The 19,259-nt window shown below is 34.2% G+C and overlaps 1 protein-coding gene across 6 annotated transcripts in view; it reads right to left on the bottom strand.

Annotated features, from left to right (window-relative positions):
• Positions 1 to 6,070: 6,070 nt before the first annotated feature.
• The window catches only part of LOC120900458 (pleckstrin homology domain-containing family G member 5), a 93,730-nt gene continuing 80,541 nt past the window's right edge, over positions 6,071 to 19,259 (bottom strand). For 4 of the 6 annotated variants that reach the window (XM_040307490.1, XM_040307492.1, XM_040307491.1 and 1 more), the window contains 7 exons: positions 13,749 to 13,883; positions 13,298 to 13,624; positions 12,608 to 12,859; positions 11,606 to 11,677; positions 10,652 to 11,280; positions 9,364 to 9,471; positions 6,071 to 8,931 (listed from right to left, as the gene is read on the bottom strand). In XM_040307490.1, coding sequence (XP_040163424.1) covers positions 8,583 to 8,931; positions 9,364 to 9,471; positions 10,652 to 11,280; positions 11,606 to 11,677; positions 12,608 to 12,859; positions 13,298 to 13,624; positions 13,749 to 13,883 — 1,872 coding nt within the window. In that variant the 3' untranslated portion in view covers positions 6,071 to 8,582. Of the gene's footprint in view, positions 8,932 to 9,153; positions 9,226 to 9,363; positions 9,472 to 10,651; positions 11,281 to 11,605; positions 11,678 to 12,607; positions 12,860 to 13,297; positions 13,625 to 13,748; positions 13,884 to 19,259 lie in introns of all 6 variants that reach the window. The other 2 variants (XR_005739204.1, XR_005739205.1) reach the window with 2 other exon arrangements.

Below are 19,259 nucleotides of genomic sequence, written 5' to 3'. Positions count from 1 at the left end.
CTGTTGTTTAGAAGTAGTTTATTTGAACTGAAATTTAAAGTAAAATTATTACTTTAAACACTTCTTTCATTTCGGCTAAATGAAATACGAAATAGGGTCGGGACAATAGAGATTAGTAATGGGTAAAATAAAGCCGGCTCCGAATCACCGGCTTCGCACTAGAGGTGTTCATTTCAGTTCTTTTAAGTGAACATGAGTGAACCGAATCGTTAATTGCTGTGAACGTGATTTCGGTTCTTTCGTTCTTTTGTAAACAGCAATACCTGTAAAGTCCGTGAACCAGTACACTATTCGAAAATCGGTAGAACTACAGATTAATTCGTTTGTCTGATCATATGAAAGCAAGCCAATATTAACACTTTATCATTTAACCCTCTAAAGCAAATCACACAAATAGTTTAAAATAGACCATTGTTTTGTCTCTAAAAGTGTGTATGTTGGATGGTGTTGCTGTTCATTATTGCAAATGATCATGAATGTTTGCACTTATTTTCATGAATTTTTTAACTTTGATTTTTCAAAAGAACCATAGCGTTCTTCTTTTGTGAACCGGTTCATTCATTTTTTAAAGTGAACCGAATGAGCCGTACGTTTCTTGTTCATTTGGCATACCTCTACTTCGCAGCAAATAACCGAAATAACGGTTTAATGAAGACGGCATCGTACGACAGGAAAAGGACATCAAAAAGATTCATAAGTACTGAATCTCATGAATTGAAGTTGAAGAGTTGAATAGTTAGTTAGTATGGTTTAGAGAGGCTTTGGCTCCTACGGAGTTCTTTCGCCTCTTAAAAGAGTTGAATATATCGAGAATGGTGAGTGTTTGGAAACTTAATTATCAATAATTATCTATCTATCTATATCTATCTATGTATATATATATATATATATATATCTATATATATATCTATATATATATATATATATATATATATATATATATATATATATATATATATATATATATATATATATATATATATATATATATATACATAAAATAAATATATATATATATATATATATATATATATATATATATATATATATATATATATATATATATATATATATATATATATATATATATATATATAAATCTCGTGTCACGGTGTTTGTTGCGAGCAACCTCCGAAACGGCTGGATCATTTTCAACGAAACTTGATGGTATGAGAATAGGTTTTAAGACTTAAAAATCGTTCAGATGCTACATTAAACTTAGTTTATTCATGATTTTCTAAATCCCATACAAAGAGCAGGATTGTTGTTGTGTGGTATACAACTCTTTGACACTTTGTGTAAGGTGCCTGGCGGTTTACACTCGATGATCGGATCCTGAGGGGATACGAGCACGATACAACTATCTCAAATAAAAAAGCAATAATGTAATATTTAAGTTTTTTCGGAATAACTCAGCTTGTCGGACCAGCTAGTTTTTTTTATAAAATTTTCAAATGATACATGAAAAACAACGTTTACATTTGAATAACAATGTTTACATGCGGAAGTGACTGAAATCCCCTGTATTAATATTTATTATAACATAATTTATAGTTTATTTGTTGACTTATCCAAAGCGAAAATTGTAGATTCTAGCCAGAACCAGAATCTCCGTCCTGGACACTAACTGTGAAACGAACGATAATTATACGACGATGCCGAAGGACGATGCGCCACGACTTAGCCCGCACAAAAACTGTACGCGGACAAAATTGAAAGTAAGTAGGGTAAACGTACCTATAGTGGTGCTAGTACCAATAGTGGTGGTATTGCACTAAAATGCGTCTCATACGATAAATTAACAGTAGTTAAGTTATTTATGATAGTGTGAAATGTTCTCTAGCCTTTTACAAAGGATTTAAAAAAGAAATTGGGCCATTCCGTTTCTTAGTGACCGAAAAATCCATTATTTTGTGAAAGGTATCAACATTTTTCCAAAATCCTTAGGATTTCATAACGATACTCATATTCTTGTTAACGTTCTAAATGACCACATAACAACGCAATTATCAGTTTTTTAGCATAATTCTTATCAAATTATATTGTTTTATTCAAATTCATTGGATTTTGACCATATTTACGTATTTTTAAATGTTTTTTACGATATAGGCACACAAAACAGGCATGTTCCTATAGTGGTCCTAGTTCTAAAATCAATAAAAACAGCTAATTTTAGATTTTTTTCGACGACATTTTTGACATGTCGTACTGTTTTCATTAAAATAAGCAACAAAAATTAGTTTTCTGTAAGTAATTTGTGAAACAAAGGCCAAAATTCGCTTATCTGGCTGAGTGAAAAATCGACTTCAAATCGAGCAAACTCTTCTGAGTAGTGGTTGACGACAGGTGTTATTCAGTACTTCAGTCAATATTTTCATCAACCAAATTCATACATTTTTTACGATCAAATTACGAAAGATATCATTATTATGGCAGTAATCCATACTATTCATACGAAAACAGCCTCAAAACTAAGTTATATTGATATTATACACTGTTTTGAGGCATATTTGTTTACCACCACTATAGGAACACAATACGACGACTATAGGAACCATACCACCATTATAGGTACAACGAAGCAGTCACAAAAATATGTATTTTTTCGTAAATTTGATGTATTTCAGGGTAAAAATGGTTTTGATTGCGAAGATAAAACATATTCCAACTGTTATGTGTTGAAATATTCAGTAATTGTCGTTTCTGACACTTTAAATCCATGAAAATACATCTGAACCACCACAAATTGCACCACTATTGGTACATTTATCCTAGGCAAGTAAGTAATTATGTGTTTAAGTAAGAAAATTAGTAAGTAATAAAGTGTTAAAGTAAGTAAGTAATTAAGTGTTTAAGTGTTTAAGCAAGTAAGTAATTAAGTGTTTAAGTGCTTAAGCAAGTAAGTAAGTAAGTAAGTAAGTAAGTAAGTAAGTAAGTAAGTAAGTAAGTAAGTAAGTAAGTAAGTAAGTAAGTAAGTAAGTAAGTAAGTAAGTAAGTAAGTAAGTAAGTAAGTAAGTAAGTAAGTGAAGTAAGTAAGTAAGTAAGTAAGCGCGTAAGTGTGTGCAAGTGAGTGGGTGCGTGAGTGAGTGCGTGAGCAAGTGGTGCGTGGGTGCAAGCAAAGTGAGTGGGGCAAGTGCAAGTGAGCGCAAGTGAGTGAGCGCGTGGGCGCGCGTGAGTGAGCAAGTGGGTGCAAGTGGGTGCAAGCAAGTGAGTGCAAGTGGGTAGTAAGTAAGTGAGGTGAGTGAGTAAGTGAGTGGGTAAGTGGGCAGTGTGGGCGCAAGTGGGCGCAAGTAAGTGAGTAAGTGCGTAAGTAAGTGCGTAAGTAAGTAAGTAAGTAAGTAAGTAAGAAAGTAAGTAAGTAAGTAAGTAAGTAAGTAAGTAAGTAAGTAAGTAAGTAAGTAAGTAAGTAAGTAAGTAAGTAAGTAAGTAAGTAAGTAAGTAAGTAAGTAAGTAAGTAAGTAAGTAAGTAAGTAAGTAAGTAAGTAATGTCTGTCTTTAAAACATAAATTTTTGACTGTGAGGCAATCGCTTACTTACAATATTTTATTATTTCTTTCCTTTTCAATGGATGTCCTTTTTTAGTATTCCGTTCACTGCACTTAACATTTTACACTGCACTTTTGCTTAGTATTTTGATTTTATTTTTTGTTCTTTGATTGCACAATGTTTGTTTCTCTATTAATGTTGATTTGTATTCCATGGTTTGATATTTTAGGTCCGCTTTTTGAATGAGTTCAGTTTTGCTTATTTAGCAAATTTGCTTCCAATTAAGGAATTCAAATTTAATGTCTATATTGCAAGCATATGATTATGTTGCCTGTAATTTGATTTACAGTTTAATGCTTATTTTTCCATAGCTCAAACTTATACCCAGTAATGCCTGATGCATTTCAATAGTTAAAAATATCAGTTGAAACGATTGAGCTTGTATCATTTAAAAACATTGACAATACATAACCTGTCATCGAAAATTGTTCCGATTTGAAATGTGAAGCAATCGTTGATTTTTGATTATTTGTCAATCTTCTGCTCAACTTTTGCTATTGTTTGATAATGTTAATCTAGTATTAAAAAAGCATTTTGACCATGCTTAGAACCGTTCATGTAGCGTTCAGCATTATGTGCTATGTGGTATGGAATTTCCATCAAAGTGGAAATGAAAATAAAAACCCCGATTCGTTTGAATTGTCCAAAAATTCCAAATTATTTGATTTTGGATATTTTTTACACTTCGCGTTCTCGCTTGAATCATTTGCTAACATTCAAATAGTTTGATTTTGTGATTCAAATTTTGTAAATATAGCATAAACATGCTTAAATAAGACAAATCTTCTTTTCGTACTTGTATAAGTATATATATATCTATATAGTTATGTATATATATATATATATATATATATATATATATATATATATATATATATATATATATATATATATATATATATATATATATATATATATATATATATATATATATATATCATGTCTGTTTGCATGTATATTCGTGTGTTTGTATATAATGTTTTCAAGTTTGCATTTTTTGTAAACTACAGTTAAACTGATATATTCCAGTCCTATTAGAATGATTTAGTTGAGTATCATTATAAAACTGTACATTGATGCGTTTGGCGCGAAAGCGTCACAAATAAATCGCAACGCGGTACCAACGTATGGCCCGGTCGAGAGACATTTGTGTGCTCTGTGGGGACACGCTTATTAAAATGCTAACAATATTCCATTGCGATGGCATTGGAATGACAGTTTTAGAAAGAAACGCTTACCCACCTTGTGCTCGCAGAACGTAGCCAGGATGAAGGATACTTGTATTAATTTCCAAAAACCGATCACTATGTTACTAATACTTCTTGGGGGTAGCATGTACCACTCGTCTCAAACAATTCTTTGGTTTATATATTCCACATCTCACCATTTATTACCCTTTTAGTCCTAAACTTCATTAAGCGTGTTTCAGATTGGCGATTATTTTTCTTTTTTTAAAGCACTTTTTGTACCTTTGCAGTGGCACGATTATACAGCATTTTGCAATGGAGCCATGCAAGCGGATGAAATTATAAAAGTTTACTTTTTTCTAAACTTTCTTGGAAATCGTCTCTAATAACCAAAATATTTATACTAGGTTTGATGAACAATTTCTGTAGTAATCGCCTTAGAAGTTGGAGCTTGTACTAAAAAATTAAAGCAAGATATCTTACTATATGGTAAAATTTAAGTACAAAATTATAGCTCAGTTGTAAAAGCAAGGAAAAAATCAATACTTTACATTTAAGACTAAAAAACTTGAATGTTGCAAAATCATAGTTTGAGCGGTATAGTTATGTTAAACACATTTTTCTAAATTTCATCTAAACAAATACAGTCTTTCCACGAGTTACGCGAATAATGCGTTCCGGAGATATTCGCGTAACTCGGATTTTCGCGTATGTAGAGTATCTCGTTTTACAGACAAAATATACCTGATTAATCATATTTTTTTAAATTTAATTTAGTTCATTTATGTAATTTATTACTTATTTTGAGTGAATTGGTGTGGAAAATTCGGTTATTTCTGTCTTTTTAGTGATTTAAAACTTATGGAAAAATGCAATATTTTTTCATATGAAAATTGATGGAGAAAATAGTACTAATCTCACATTTGAACTGTCAAAAATAAAAAAAAAATCGCGTAATTCGAATTCGCGTAACTCGAGTGTCGCGTAACTCGAGGAAAGACGGTATACAAAAATAAAATTACAATTGCTGATAAAATATATCGAAAAAACAGGAAGATCAATTTTTATTTAATGTAGGCTTTGGCTCTAGATCTTTTTCTGCGATTCATTTGAACCAACAATGTAAGCGTCAAGACATCGCTCTCTCATCGTTAAGACAGCTTTCCAACCGTTTGGAAATAAAATCTGAATAGGTTGAATTTGAATATTACTGAAACGACTACCATATAAAAAAGATTCTTGCAGTTAATTTTACAGATGTTTCATTCGTCATCAAAAAAGCTGACGTTCAACAACGTATGGTACGTGTTATATAGAATAAAAAAAATACACATTTGTTCAGCATACATGTGATACTGCCATTAGTCACAGTTTAACTGATGCATTCTAATATATTTTCTACGTGGCAGTCCCGTAGTACAGTCGTCAACTCGCATGACTTATCAACATGCCTATCATGGGTTCTAACCACATACGGACCCACCCTCCGTAACAAGGACTGACTTTCCGGTTGCGTGGTACTGAATAAGTCTCGAAAGCCTATATATATGAGCCGACATATCGGCGTAGGACGTTACGCCAAATAGAATAAGAAAAAGAAGATTCTGGTTTTTTTAATGTTAATAACTTGTGTTTCTTAAAATTTTAGAATACTATTAAGTGTTTTGTTGAAATAACTGTCAAACTAGTTTTTTCTCAACATACAAATTAAAATAAAACTTTTCATTTTCTACCTATTTCTTCGAGCATTGCATAAAACCTTATCCTTCTATAAAATGTACAGCATGATACTTTCTAATTAGAGCCGTTTTATTTTTTTCACACAAAAGCCAGACTACACAGGTGAAATGGAATGTTAGTATTATTATTTCGGTCTTCTGGCCTATGCCGCCTTCATACTATAAGTGTTACCCATACAAATACGCGCGTGCTGAACGATACTCACGAGAGCCTTTTAATATTTCAAAATTTAAAATATTAAGTTTCTTTTTGGAAAAAAAAACTAGAGGATTTTTTTGTATTGTTAGATGATTTCAATATTAGAAAAATCAAGCAAGCTGGAAATAAATTTGCGATATGGTATTAACGACCATCTAATAACTAAGATAAGATAAAAGTGGTCTTCAACTATTCCTATTTTGTACCAATGCGACCTGCGCACGGAAAACATAGGTTAACCCTGTTATACTGGGGAAAATACTAAAGAACGCATTGCTGGTAAAGTTGAACTAGATTTAAAATTCATTGCCATTGTCTTTCGTTCCACTACTGTGAGTTATGATTATCTTAAAAAAAGTGTTTCAGATACATTCTTGACTTATTATAATTTGTATTAGTTATTTATAGTTTTGTGTACCAATTTTCATACTAATAATGTTCTTTCTGGGCCTGTTCCTCTATTCGGTCGTCTATAAACCATTTAGCAAACGTGCCAGCTCAAATCTAAGCTAAGCTCAAATCTCGAATAGATCGAACCACATTGACCAGACTGTATCACTCGTAATAAGTCACACTATAAGTCACAGTCCCAAGACATACTAAAAAAACAGTTGTAGAGCCAATTTGAAAGGGAGCATAGTTATCCTGCTCCCTATGCCGCCCGTCCTCTCTGATAAATTGCAGTTACCCATCAAACAAATATAAAACCTACCACTCGGTTATCTAGACATGCAAACTGGTATTGCTTTCTAGTTTATGATTACGCAGAGTGATTAAGATTTTAATGGTTCTTTTGTATACTGAACTATTGCATTTAAACCTCTTTAATTGCAAGTTTGAGCTAAACTAGTCAAATTATTAAGACAATCTGTGATGTCACTTAAGCTACAAACAGGACTAAGTTTTTTTATTCGTTATTACCTCAAAATACATTCCTCTCGTTCACAATAAAATACGTTGAATCGTAATATGTACACAATAGATTTTCTAAACTAACAATAATTCATAAAGTTGTTAAGTATAGATAATGTTAAGCAAATATGAAGAAATGAAATTAAAAAATCTTCAAAACTTCATAAATTTGACTTTTTTTAGCACAAAACCATATACACCATACGTGTGTCGCACTTAAATGAATCGGTACGTTTTGTACTCTGCCGAAGGTCATGCTGACTAGAAGGATTCAATTAAAAATATCATCTTGTTAATCATTCAGGCAGCTTCAACTAATAAAAAGCTCATAATTGAATGACATAAATTAATAAATATTTTTTATATTCTTCCATTACTCATTATTTTGCACAATTAAAAAACAAGCATAAAGTTAGCACCAAGGATATCGAAAGGGAACGGAGAAAAAATCCGCCAAAAAAGGCCGATTTAAAGGATTCATTACGACTGTCACCACTATCATGCACGTTGCCAAGCGCGGTAGTGGCTGTTGTAATTTCACCTTAAAATTCACAGCTTTGTTTTGTTCTTCCTTTTTTTGTTGATGTGTGCCACTGCTTTTCACAACAAAAATTATACAAATTTTCAGCCTTTGTAGGTAAGTACAATTGGCGTAAAATGCATTATAGTTAGATTTCCTTTATGCACTTCTTAATTGCATTTATCGAGCGCATCCAAATAGGGCAAATAAATTACCTATGTAAATGGTACTAGTGTATATACAGGATGAGTTCAATGGTATCAATACGTCTTTAGGTTGTTGTAGCTAACCAATGTTATCATTTACTAACTTCCTTACAAGTGTCTACTTGACGATGCACGTTTGCACTTGGCGATGCAGCAGCCAACAAAGATAAGGTAGGGAGAAATGAACCAGTTGATAATGGCGTTTCACGGATGCACTTATCAATTCGCCTTTCAGTATGCCTGGGTTTGTTTAAAATAAGCGGCACGGATTGCTTAGGTTTCGTTAGGCAAACTTTGGTCCACACTGCTCGTGGCGCTGTTGTTCGGTACACTTTGGAAGCTATTTTTACGTTTGAAAAACGATACATTCGCCGAAGACAACGTGAGCCCGCTTGCAACGGCACATCCTTCGATAGCAGAATTTGTTCCGGAATTGTTAGGAGCGCCGTGCGAGGTGTTAGATGGCGATGGCAGACACTGCTGGTGTTGCGCGAGTGAAGCCGAGTTGAAGCTTTGTTGTTGTGACAGCGCGAAACTTTGCTGCGAGGACACGTTGCGTGTTTTGATTAACGGTGGGTTTTTGATTGACGTAGAGAATGCGAACCCGCGACGCAGCGTTGCCCTTTATAAGTTGAAGTTCAAAGAACCAGAGCCACATGAAATGAAACAGGGATAAACCGGAATTGAAAAAAAACACGTATTAGAATGATATGTTTGCAACACACACTGACGTTTGGTTGTTGTACGATGAATAGAAAGGAAAATACTATTAAACTGTAATGTTAAATAAAAGTACAAGAGAACAGAAAGGCACACGTCGAATTATTTGCAAATAAATACTAACCAAAGGTGCTAGTCTAAGCTATCAAACTGCAACAGAACTACTACAGTACTACATCAACAGTGACTTATGGATCTGGAAATAAAAAATCGATTCCATCGAAATAAAAAAAAATAATATAAAAACATAATAATGGGAACATAAAACTAACATTGTATAAATAAACAAAGTTTTCTAAATGAAACAAATGAAAGATTCTATTTATATACTAACCTAGTAGGAGATGGAGGAGGATATGAAATACCCCGTTGGCTGGGAGAAAGCAGTACCATTCCAGAATGAGATTGACTATTGGATGTCCCAGGCACCGAGAGAGTATTGCTGGAATGAATTTTAGATAGACATTTTTTTTAAGTTACCTAATGCCATTCTTTAATGATTGAAGATTAATACATCTCATCTATCTATGTACCGCAATATATCAGATTCTTTCTTCTTCGTTCGTCCAAACTAATGTAGTTGGTCTAACATACTGACTATCCGGAAATGATTGGGCTCATTGATTCTTTTCATTGATCTCGCATGGGGTAATTGAAAAGCAGGGATCGTGTTTAACACGATTAGCCCGGTGCTGATTTTCGTCAACTTTCCGTTACGCCGGCATTACAAACCAGCAGTTTAATTTGAATCAATATAAGCATGAGGCAAAATTGAAATTTTTGCTATAATATAATATTTGCGATAAAATTGTTGTCAACAACAATAATTCTTAGAATTACGATTTTTCTACCTGCGCATCGCTGCTATATATTTGGGTAGAATACAGTTTTTCGCAATGTTTGTTGTTTCCCTAACAAAAGACAAATGGGAGTTCCCAAGGCCTGCCACCAACATACGGGAAAGTTCACTAACTGGCCCTGGGGACTGCCATCAGGCTAAACGTGTTAATAGTAAAAAAACATCCCGAAAGCCTGTATAGACTGGCATGTCCGCATGGGACGATTACGCCAAATAGGAGAGAAAATTGCGTATTTAAAACTTTTTTTTAATTTTTAAATAAGTCGCCTAATCTCCTGGTAGGATCGCAATAATCTTCGTCCATATGTTACGCGGTGTCTAGGCCTTGAGCCTCTCTCGATTAGAAGACGCAATGCATAGTGCTCTTTTATCGCTGGTAAATTCAGTACCAATACATATCAGCAATACCACCTATAAGATTATTTATTTCGTATACTAACTAATTCACTATGCTATAAAGAAAAGCTTAGACCAGCATGACCAAAAACATTGATCACGCCATGAAGAAGAAGATGAAGTTATTTCTCAGAAAGAGGTACAAGAATTGTTTCAAGATGCAAATAGAAATAAGTATGCTGCAGAACAAAAACATAATTGTTCTACGGATGATATTCCTATATTATGAAGTCTACAGTAACCTTTTCATGCGGTCTGAACATATTACATCCTACGATGCTTCGCATATTAAAAAACCGAAAATGAATTTATATATTTAAAGTATATGAGTTATAGAAGGATGTAAAAAATACTATCAAGTACTGACCTATTTTGGATTGAATTCAGATTTAAGTTTGGCATGCTCTGTCCCAGTCCACTATACGGTTGAACGGTCAATGAGTTGGATGATTTTGTTTGCATAGTGCAAACGGTATTCTTCGGTTTGCGGCTGCTGACAGCTCCGTATTTTGAATGCATCATCACCAGTCCACTTCCTGTCACCGCATTGACCACGCCTGCACCTTCATCGCTAGACAGAGAATTGGTTTTCTCGAAATCAATCGATACCTGCTTCGATTCGTTCAGATCGACTGATCCGCTATGGCTATTGTTCAAACTGCTCACACGGCTGCCGATTGAGCTGTTGAGAGGCGACTTCTTAATGCTTATATTATCATTGTTGATGTTCATGTTGCTATTGCTGGTAGAGTTGTTGCAGCTGTTGCTGATGTTGATAATGTTCCCATACTGTCTCACGTCACCGAACGTCCCTTGTTTCATACGATTGTAGATATGTTTTACTTTTGTTATTGAATCGTACCAATGCTGAGCTTTGGCGCTTTGCAACGTGAATGCAGCTACGACCATGTTTAGTTCATTCACATAGCAACAGTAAATCGCTTGATCTTTGAGCTGCACCATCAAACGGTCCGTCATGTATGGTTGTCGTACGATCTGATTAAAGAAAAAAAATATATATATATAATATAAAAAATAAAAATATATAAAATATATATATATATATATATATATATATATATTCAATGGGAACAAAAATTGTATGAGACACGTAAAATAGTGCATGGAGACATAATTTCTTGAAAATAATACGTAACTTGAATAAATTATTTGGAATGCTCGCTGTGCTATTAAGTTTCTAATGCATGTGCTTAACGTTTTAAAATCGTTAAGATATAAAAACATATTTTTCTTGTATAAGTGGGTCAAGTAAGTGCTGTGAAATGTTTGGCATCCCTAGTTTACCACACACACAACTTACCTTTAGTTTATCGTTCTTATTTTTTTTACAAACTAGCAAAAAGTCTGTAAAGAGGAAGCAATGAACATCCATCTGAAATGATAAGAAAATCAATATCAGCGTCGACTATCACTTTGCAACTAGTTTTCCACTAATTCAATCATATTGTTTTCTAATTGGCAATCAAAGGCAACATATATTTATATTGTTTAAGTATACATACAACCATAACTAAGCATTCTATATCAGAATGAGTATTTCGTTCCTAATGCAACTTTTCGATTTCCACGTATTAATTATTTTTCAATTTTAAATTGATTCATGCAAAACCGTTTTAATCTTGTTCCGTTCGGTGATTGAAACAGCGTTCAAATTAATAATTGACATAAAAATTAAGTCATGTTCTCCATCCATTATTGACTAAGGTCGATTAAACCCACGAGCGCAGCAGCTCGACGCAATCAAACAATCTGAAGGGCAGTGGAGTCAGTAGAATAATTTAAAAGAGCTGAAATCCTGCATGTGGATATTGGAAAGCAAATCATACAGAAATTAATAATGTGCCTCAGTGAACCCTCTACCGTTGCCAACAATGCAAAATGCAAGTGGGATGTACATCTCATTTCATGTTATGAGTGTTTGCAGAGCAAAGGAACGATTTATTACAACGGGAGATGAACATATTGAGTGAGAAGATAAATGATTGGTGTGCATAATTATGATTGCTGTACATAATTAAGCTGCAAGTGTGTTCCATGTACCTACGTCTAATGGAACAGAGAAATGATAAATGTGTGTGAAAGTATTATCATTATTTATTATTTTGCACCAACTGACAGAACATGAATGAACAGACTAGTAAAGTAAACACCAAAATATATGCGAAACTTTTCTATAGACATTTTCTAAAATGTCTATAGAAAAGTTTCGCATATATTTTATAAGATCGATTTAAGAAGCTAACATTACATTTGTTTCACGTCGACTGTTTTTGTCTGTGAAATTTTGACATAGTGCTCTTACCTTTCCAGTACCATCTTTGTATTTCAAGTCACCTTCCACAAACACCTTTCGCCCATGGTCGATGCCACGCATCGGCTGACACAGGTCGAACATGATACTGTGCTGTTTAACCAAACGATCCAGAGTTTCGTTGTTTGAATCGACTACCTCGTAACAGTCAATCCTGGCATTTATTCCTTTTAAACGTTCGCTTTCCTGTCGTGTTGTTAGATGAGAATTTACTCCCGCGACGAACTCTTCTACAGAATGTATCTGAACATTAAGAGGGTTAGAAAAACAATCAGAATCGAATAATATGTTAAATTCATGCTAAAATGCATATTTTTCACATGAACGCTACATAATTTAAATAAACTTCGCATGAGGATAGCAGCAATTACATGATACTACTAAGCCATTTTGATGCCGATAGTCATAAACGATGAAGAAAATGAATGAGAATGAAGACAACCTTTTGGGTAGTTTTCAAACGACACAATGCACAATCGTTCGAACTAATCCATCAACAACAATTTCATAGAGAAAACTCGATTTAATCTATATAGTTTATCATTGCTGGTAAGACTAGATTAAATAAATTAGAAATTGCATCAGGCCTTTTGCAAGTGTTATCGAAAAAAAATACTGATTGCCTTAAAGAATTGTAGAAGTTTACAGAAGGAGAGCTCCTTGGAGGAATGTTAAGCTTACCATTGCATCAATTGCTTCGCCTTCTGCTTCATCGTTGATATGTTTCTTGATAGCCGCCAGCAACAGTCCGTACTTGGTTAGTCGTTGCATTGGACGTACCAGAATGTCGGCTAGTCGCAACCTATTGCACATCTTCTGCGATTCGCACCAGGCACAGTAGGTCATGAATAGCGCATTATTGTGGTACATCTCTTTGCAATAGAATTGGCAGGTGCTCTGCTCAGCACAGTACTTGGTGTAGGGCGTGAAGATGGTTGCGAAATCGACAAAGCCCCTTTGGAAGTAATATATGCTCATTGGGTCTTTTGTTCGCTGACTGTGTTTTACCTGTAAAGTGATAAAATAATTGAAAAGCTCCATTTAATAAATACAGCAAAAAATACTAAATTTTATTGCTTTTATAATCTGCATTGCTGCTATCATTTTTCACATTTTAGAAATATGTACGTACCATTGGGTGAAGGTACAGTGTCCAGAAGCGTAGGTTAGCCTCCCAGATGTCTCGTATGTTCGAGAATAGTTTGTTTTGATCCACATCAGTAAGAATGTTTTGCGATTGAATGTCTTCTAAACAAGCGAGAAATAGCTGCAAAAGATATGTGTATGTTGTATTCAATAACTTCAACTTTATGTGTGTTTATTGCTTGGTATTGAAACATGAGTCCCATGAAAGATGTTTCCCAAGTATAGATTTTTGTAACTTTCCTACAAAATGTGTTTATTGTTGTGGTTTTTTGTTTAGTTTGGAATTGTAACGTGTTTGTTATATAAAGTATTATAAATTACGTTTACAATTTTTAGATGTTTTAGAAAATGTTTACCTAATAAAAGTTAATAAAACACATCGTAATCGACTATAGGGAAGGGATTTCTTCGGATACCAAACCATTTCGTTTCATCGATCGAGTATGGTGCCGATTGAATTGCATACCTATTTAAATTTGACGCAAAAGAAGATTCCGACCTATAAATTATTCACACATTCTAACGTGCAACATGTAGCTTGTGTCTGACTCATCGGTCTGCTCGAACAGGAACAATCAGGAGTCACACCATAGAATTGTACACGTACACGGATGGCGATAGATGAGAATGGTTGTTTCCTGCATCTGTGAAACCAGGTGTGCCTTTTCTGCCTTTTCTATCTTATGTTTTCCATCACCGTTTTACCGATTGCCTTTCGCTTTCTGCACTTCTGGAAACCCGTGCAGAACCACTCTTTAATGAGGCAATAAATCAATGCCTGGAAGCATGTGCTAAACGTATCGATTAGAATCAATATACGCTTCACGTTAAAATATGCGGAACGTAAAAGCCATGTAATTGTCCTGAATCCGATGTTCTTTGCGTTAGTTTTTTTTCTTTTTCTGATACCTCAAACACCAAAGAAGATTTTGAAAATCATTTACTTGTCATACGCCTTTCTTTCGCCTTTTAGCCCTACGTAAAGCAAAATGAATACAATTCGCCCCTTTGGCTAAAAAAATGGGGATAACAGGGTTTTGAAAATATAATGCCAGCTTGTTACCCGCTTGTTCACACTTGAAACCTTTTTAAGGTTAACAAAGGTTCTCGCACAGAAATGTGTCAAAATTATTCTATATTGGTAGTGACTTGTACCATTTCTGCCGATAGCATTTGGGATTCGATATACATGTAGGTAAATTTATGAAATTTATATTCGTTAAAAAGCTACCCTTTACATGCAAAAGGCACTGAGGCGTTAGAATTAAACAGGATGAATAGGGAATAAAACACATGTTTGACATACATGTTTGAACGGGACAAAGAGCATACCAATTATTGCTCTATACTTGACATAGAAATGTGGCCCAATATAAAGAAAGAAGTGCTAAATATTGGAAAGATAACATAGATTTTTATAAATGTGACACAAAACAGTGGGTTTAAGATGATTATACATATAGGTGTTTTTTTATAATACAGTTTCAATAAAGTGTGTCAAACTGCAGGTCACATAAGTCTTGATATGTAAATGCCATCCATCTATGCTGTGCACCTGGTAGATTGTGTTAGGGAGCCGATCAAGCAGGAGTTCTCGGCAGGGGCGCTCAGTGCGACTGGTGCGCGGCCCTCACGTATCGTATTGTTTTAACGTGTATTGTGAGTTTATTTATTATGTATGTTCTATAAGTGTATAAATAAAGTAATTACAGTTTGTTCCCGAGTTACGCGGTTTCTGCGTTTCCGACGAATCCGTGTAACTTGAATATCCGCGTAAGTCGAATTTCACGTTTTGTGACTAAAATACTATTGATTTCTCGGAAATTTTAATTAACTTAGACTTTTATACACTTTATCATTTATTTGATATGATTCGTGCAGAAAATTCTAATATTTACAATGCAATTTATACCGAACTTGAAGCAAATTGTACTGATTTGACATTTAATGTGTCAAATTTAGAAAACCGCGTTGAACGTTGAATTTATTATCAAATTTGATATTTTCATATTTATTTATTAAATTCGACGGACCGTATGTGGCCCTCTTGAAACGGGACTACTTTCAATAAAGGAGAAGTATTCAGCCTGATTACGGTGTTCGAACGGCAAGTCGAACGGCAGGTCGGAAAATCGGATGAAGTTTCGACCAAGAACATTTAATTTTTTACATTTTTATATGTTTTGAGCTTTTGAGCTGTTCAACTATCAAAAGCTTCAACAATTCGATCATACCTTGATTGATTAAAAATAATTGACATTATTCCGTAATTTTGCTGTTCGATTTGCTGCCCGCTAGTCCATTCGACTGTCGTTGGAACACCGTGATCAGGCTGATCGTCAATTTTTTTTTTTTTTTGTCTGGCTCAACAACCGATGTCGGTCAAGGCCTGCCTGTACCCACTTGTGGGCTTGGCTTTCAGTGACTAATTGATTCCCCCCCATAGCAGGATAGTCAATCCTACGTATGGCGGCACGGTCTGTTTGGGGATTGAACCCATATGACGGGCATGTTGTTAAGTCGTACGAGTTGACGACTGTACTACGAGACCGGCCTCCGGATTGTCTCAATAGAGCTTCCATTTTCTCAAAGAAAAGAAACGAACTTATCTGATTCCTGATAAAATTACTGGATCCAGACCTACATACGGGACATTTGACATTGAGTTCGACCTTTATGATTGGTCCGTTAATCCATATAACGATATTGATAGTTGCAAAAGTTGTTCAGTAATTTGCACACAAATATTGTCTTATCATTTTTTTTCATAAAAATTGTTTCTTTAATACAATTTACAATATAGGTACAGGTTTTACAAAGAACATTTAAGAATATCTTCATCAATCACAGCATTGTTGTTTCCAGCAAATGTGGATGATGTAATTTGCAAACAAACTTAATATGGGAATCCTCTTACTTATGCTAGTGTGTATTAAAATAGGTAAGAGGAAGGAAGTTATGATCGTGGTTTAGAACGATGGCTTCTATAGCCTACATTAATATGCTCCAAGCACTAGATACCCTTGAGCATAGGGCAAACATGTGTTCCAGAGTCTCTATCCGGGAGCATAATGAGCAGGCTGAGCTAGCACGATTCATCCTTACGAGCAGTAGTCCGTGCGGCACCTTGTTGTGAACCAACAAGTACAGCATCGACCGTCAGTGTGACGATAATTTGAAGCTGGTGAAGGTTTTCCAGATCCAGCGCCAATCAGTGTCCATCTTTTAAAATCAGGGAAATCCTTTCGCGGGCCGGATTGAATGTTGCGGCGGGCCGTTTTTGGCCCGCGGACCGGATTTTACCCGGCAAGTCATTCCGGCGTTGTAAAGCGCCTATCATAACTATATGGACAGTCTTTTTATCGTTTTGCAATTTACTTAAAATTACTACAAGGTTGAAAGTTCACGTCGTTGCCACCAAATTTTCTCGCTAAAGCATCAATTTTTGACAGTGCACATAAAGTGCTCTAACGCATCTATTGTTGTCTGTAAGCCATACATTTTTACTCTTGTAGGAATCATGATAATTTCACAAGGTATTTGAGCAGATTTTGACAATTTTACATCACATAAACAATTCAACAAAGAGCCGAAAAAGACATAAGAGGAGCAAAACCTTAATAATTCTATAACAACAGCAATATAAAGAATTCAAAAACCAATTTGAGAAAAATATTATGAAATTTAATAAATTATATTGTTTACACTTATATCTAATGTATACCTATAACAACTAATATCAAATGATTTTAGGACCATATTGGCCAATATTGGCATGCTACGTGGTCATTTTGATATGAAATGAAGACTGTCCGACTTTCAGTGGACTGCATACATTTCATACCTTTTATCCCAGTTATGCACAGTGTTCCAATATTTTAAAAAATATGAAGTGAATTATGAATTGTACAAAATACTTATTCACATGTTCATATACATTTTTTTTTAATTTCAAAATTATTTTTACATGACTTATTACAAAAAAACGAACTTTGGGTCGTATAACAATAACGTCACTTCGAAAAATAGGATCTTTTATAATAACTGTAAATAGCGGGCATGGGCCGGTCTCGTCAACTCGTACGACTTAACAACAAGCCCGTTATGGGTTCAAGCCCCGAATGTACCAAACCCCTAGACATAAGACTGACTATCTTGCTATGGTAATCAATAGGCCACAGAAAGCCAAGCCCATTAGTGATACATATAGGCCTAAACCGACAACAGTTGTTGTGCCAAAGAAGAAGAATAAATAACAGTCAAAAAGAACATCGATGGTAAAGGGAGGAAAAAAAATAAGATTATGATTACATTATTTAACTATGCATGTAACAATAGCAAACATTTGGATACTGCTAAAAAGTCGTTGTTGAGGATTTTGTACCGCTTTTGTTTGATCGGATCAGTTTTGAACCGCTATTCATTAAATTGATAAGGTTTTCATGACATTTTAAAATAATTGTTTCAAAATATTTTAACATACTTAGGTTTGTATTTTCAAAACAATCATTAACTACAAACAAATTGCGTTAGAAAATGTTAAAATATTTAAAAAAATGTTTTTGATATTGTCCTTATAAAACTCATAAAACCTAACAAAAATAATAAAAACACTTTTAAAATCGTTTAAAAAATGTATTTCTGTAAACCTTCCTAAAATGTTCTATTTGTATTTTTGGAAGATTTTTAAATGCATTAGTTAGTTTTAAAACCCTATTTTCGAGCTATCTTTATAGTAATGGTATGACTCTAAATTCCTTTTTTTGTAATAAGTGATGAACATTGGTCTTAACATTTTGAAAAATTACACAATTGCGAAAAACGACTGTCCATATAGCTATGGTAGGCGCTGTTTGTATAAAGCTTGCAAAATGTGATTTAATGTCGTTAGTCATTTTTCAAATTGTTTAATTATTATTACACAAAAATAGGGTTTAAGGCCGAACTATAGCAGTAAAAACACTACGAAAAGGAAATGCATTGCTATACGTATAGTGTACATGAGGTAGGGTACGTAATTATTTGATTAATTTTTCTGTTGTATTTTGCGGAATGTAATTTTATGAAACAATTTTTCCTTTTTCTTACATAGAAAAAAAATTAGATGATTATCCATTATCAAAGATAACGTGGATTGAGCGTTATTGTTTGCAGGATCTCGGATTTAATTTATGCTGGTACCCTTGCAGGATTATGCAAAAGAAATATAACCACAACACCTGCTACCAGCAGAAATATGGGGCAATAAAACTTAAACCTATTCATTTGCTCGTAGTCTTCGCGAAACCTTCCTTTCGACCAGAGGCCAAAAGTTTTCTCAAGCGATCCATTTGGGGAGTTTTGGGAAACTACTGCGTGAGCGTTTATCCTTATCAGAATCCCTTATTGGATGGCATAAAGAATCTTATCTCATACTAATGTACCCAAAATTCCACAGTGATCTAGTGGACCAAGGAAATAAATTTGGAGGATGGGTTCAACTTACTTAATCCCACAA

This window comes from Anopheles arabiensis, chromosome 3, assembly GCF_016920715.1.
Source record: "Anopheles arabiensis isolate DONGOLA chromosome 3, AaraD3, whole genome shotgun sequence".
NCBI classification, from domain to species: domain Eukaryota; kingdom Metazoa; phylum Arthropoda; class Insecta; order Diptera; family Culicidae; genus Anopheles; species Anopheles arabiensis.
Note: the sequence above shows the minus strand (reverse complement) of the source record. Positions and strands in the feature narration are given on the sequence as shown.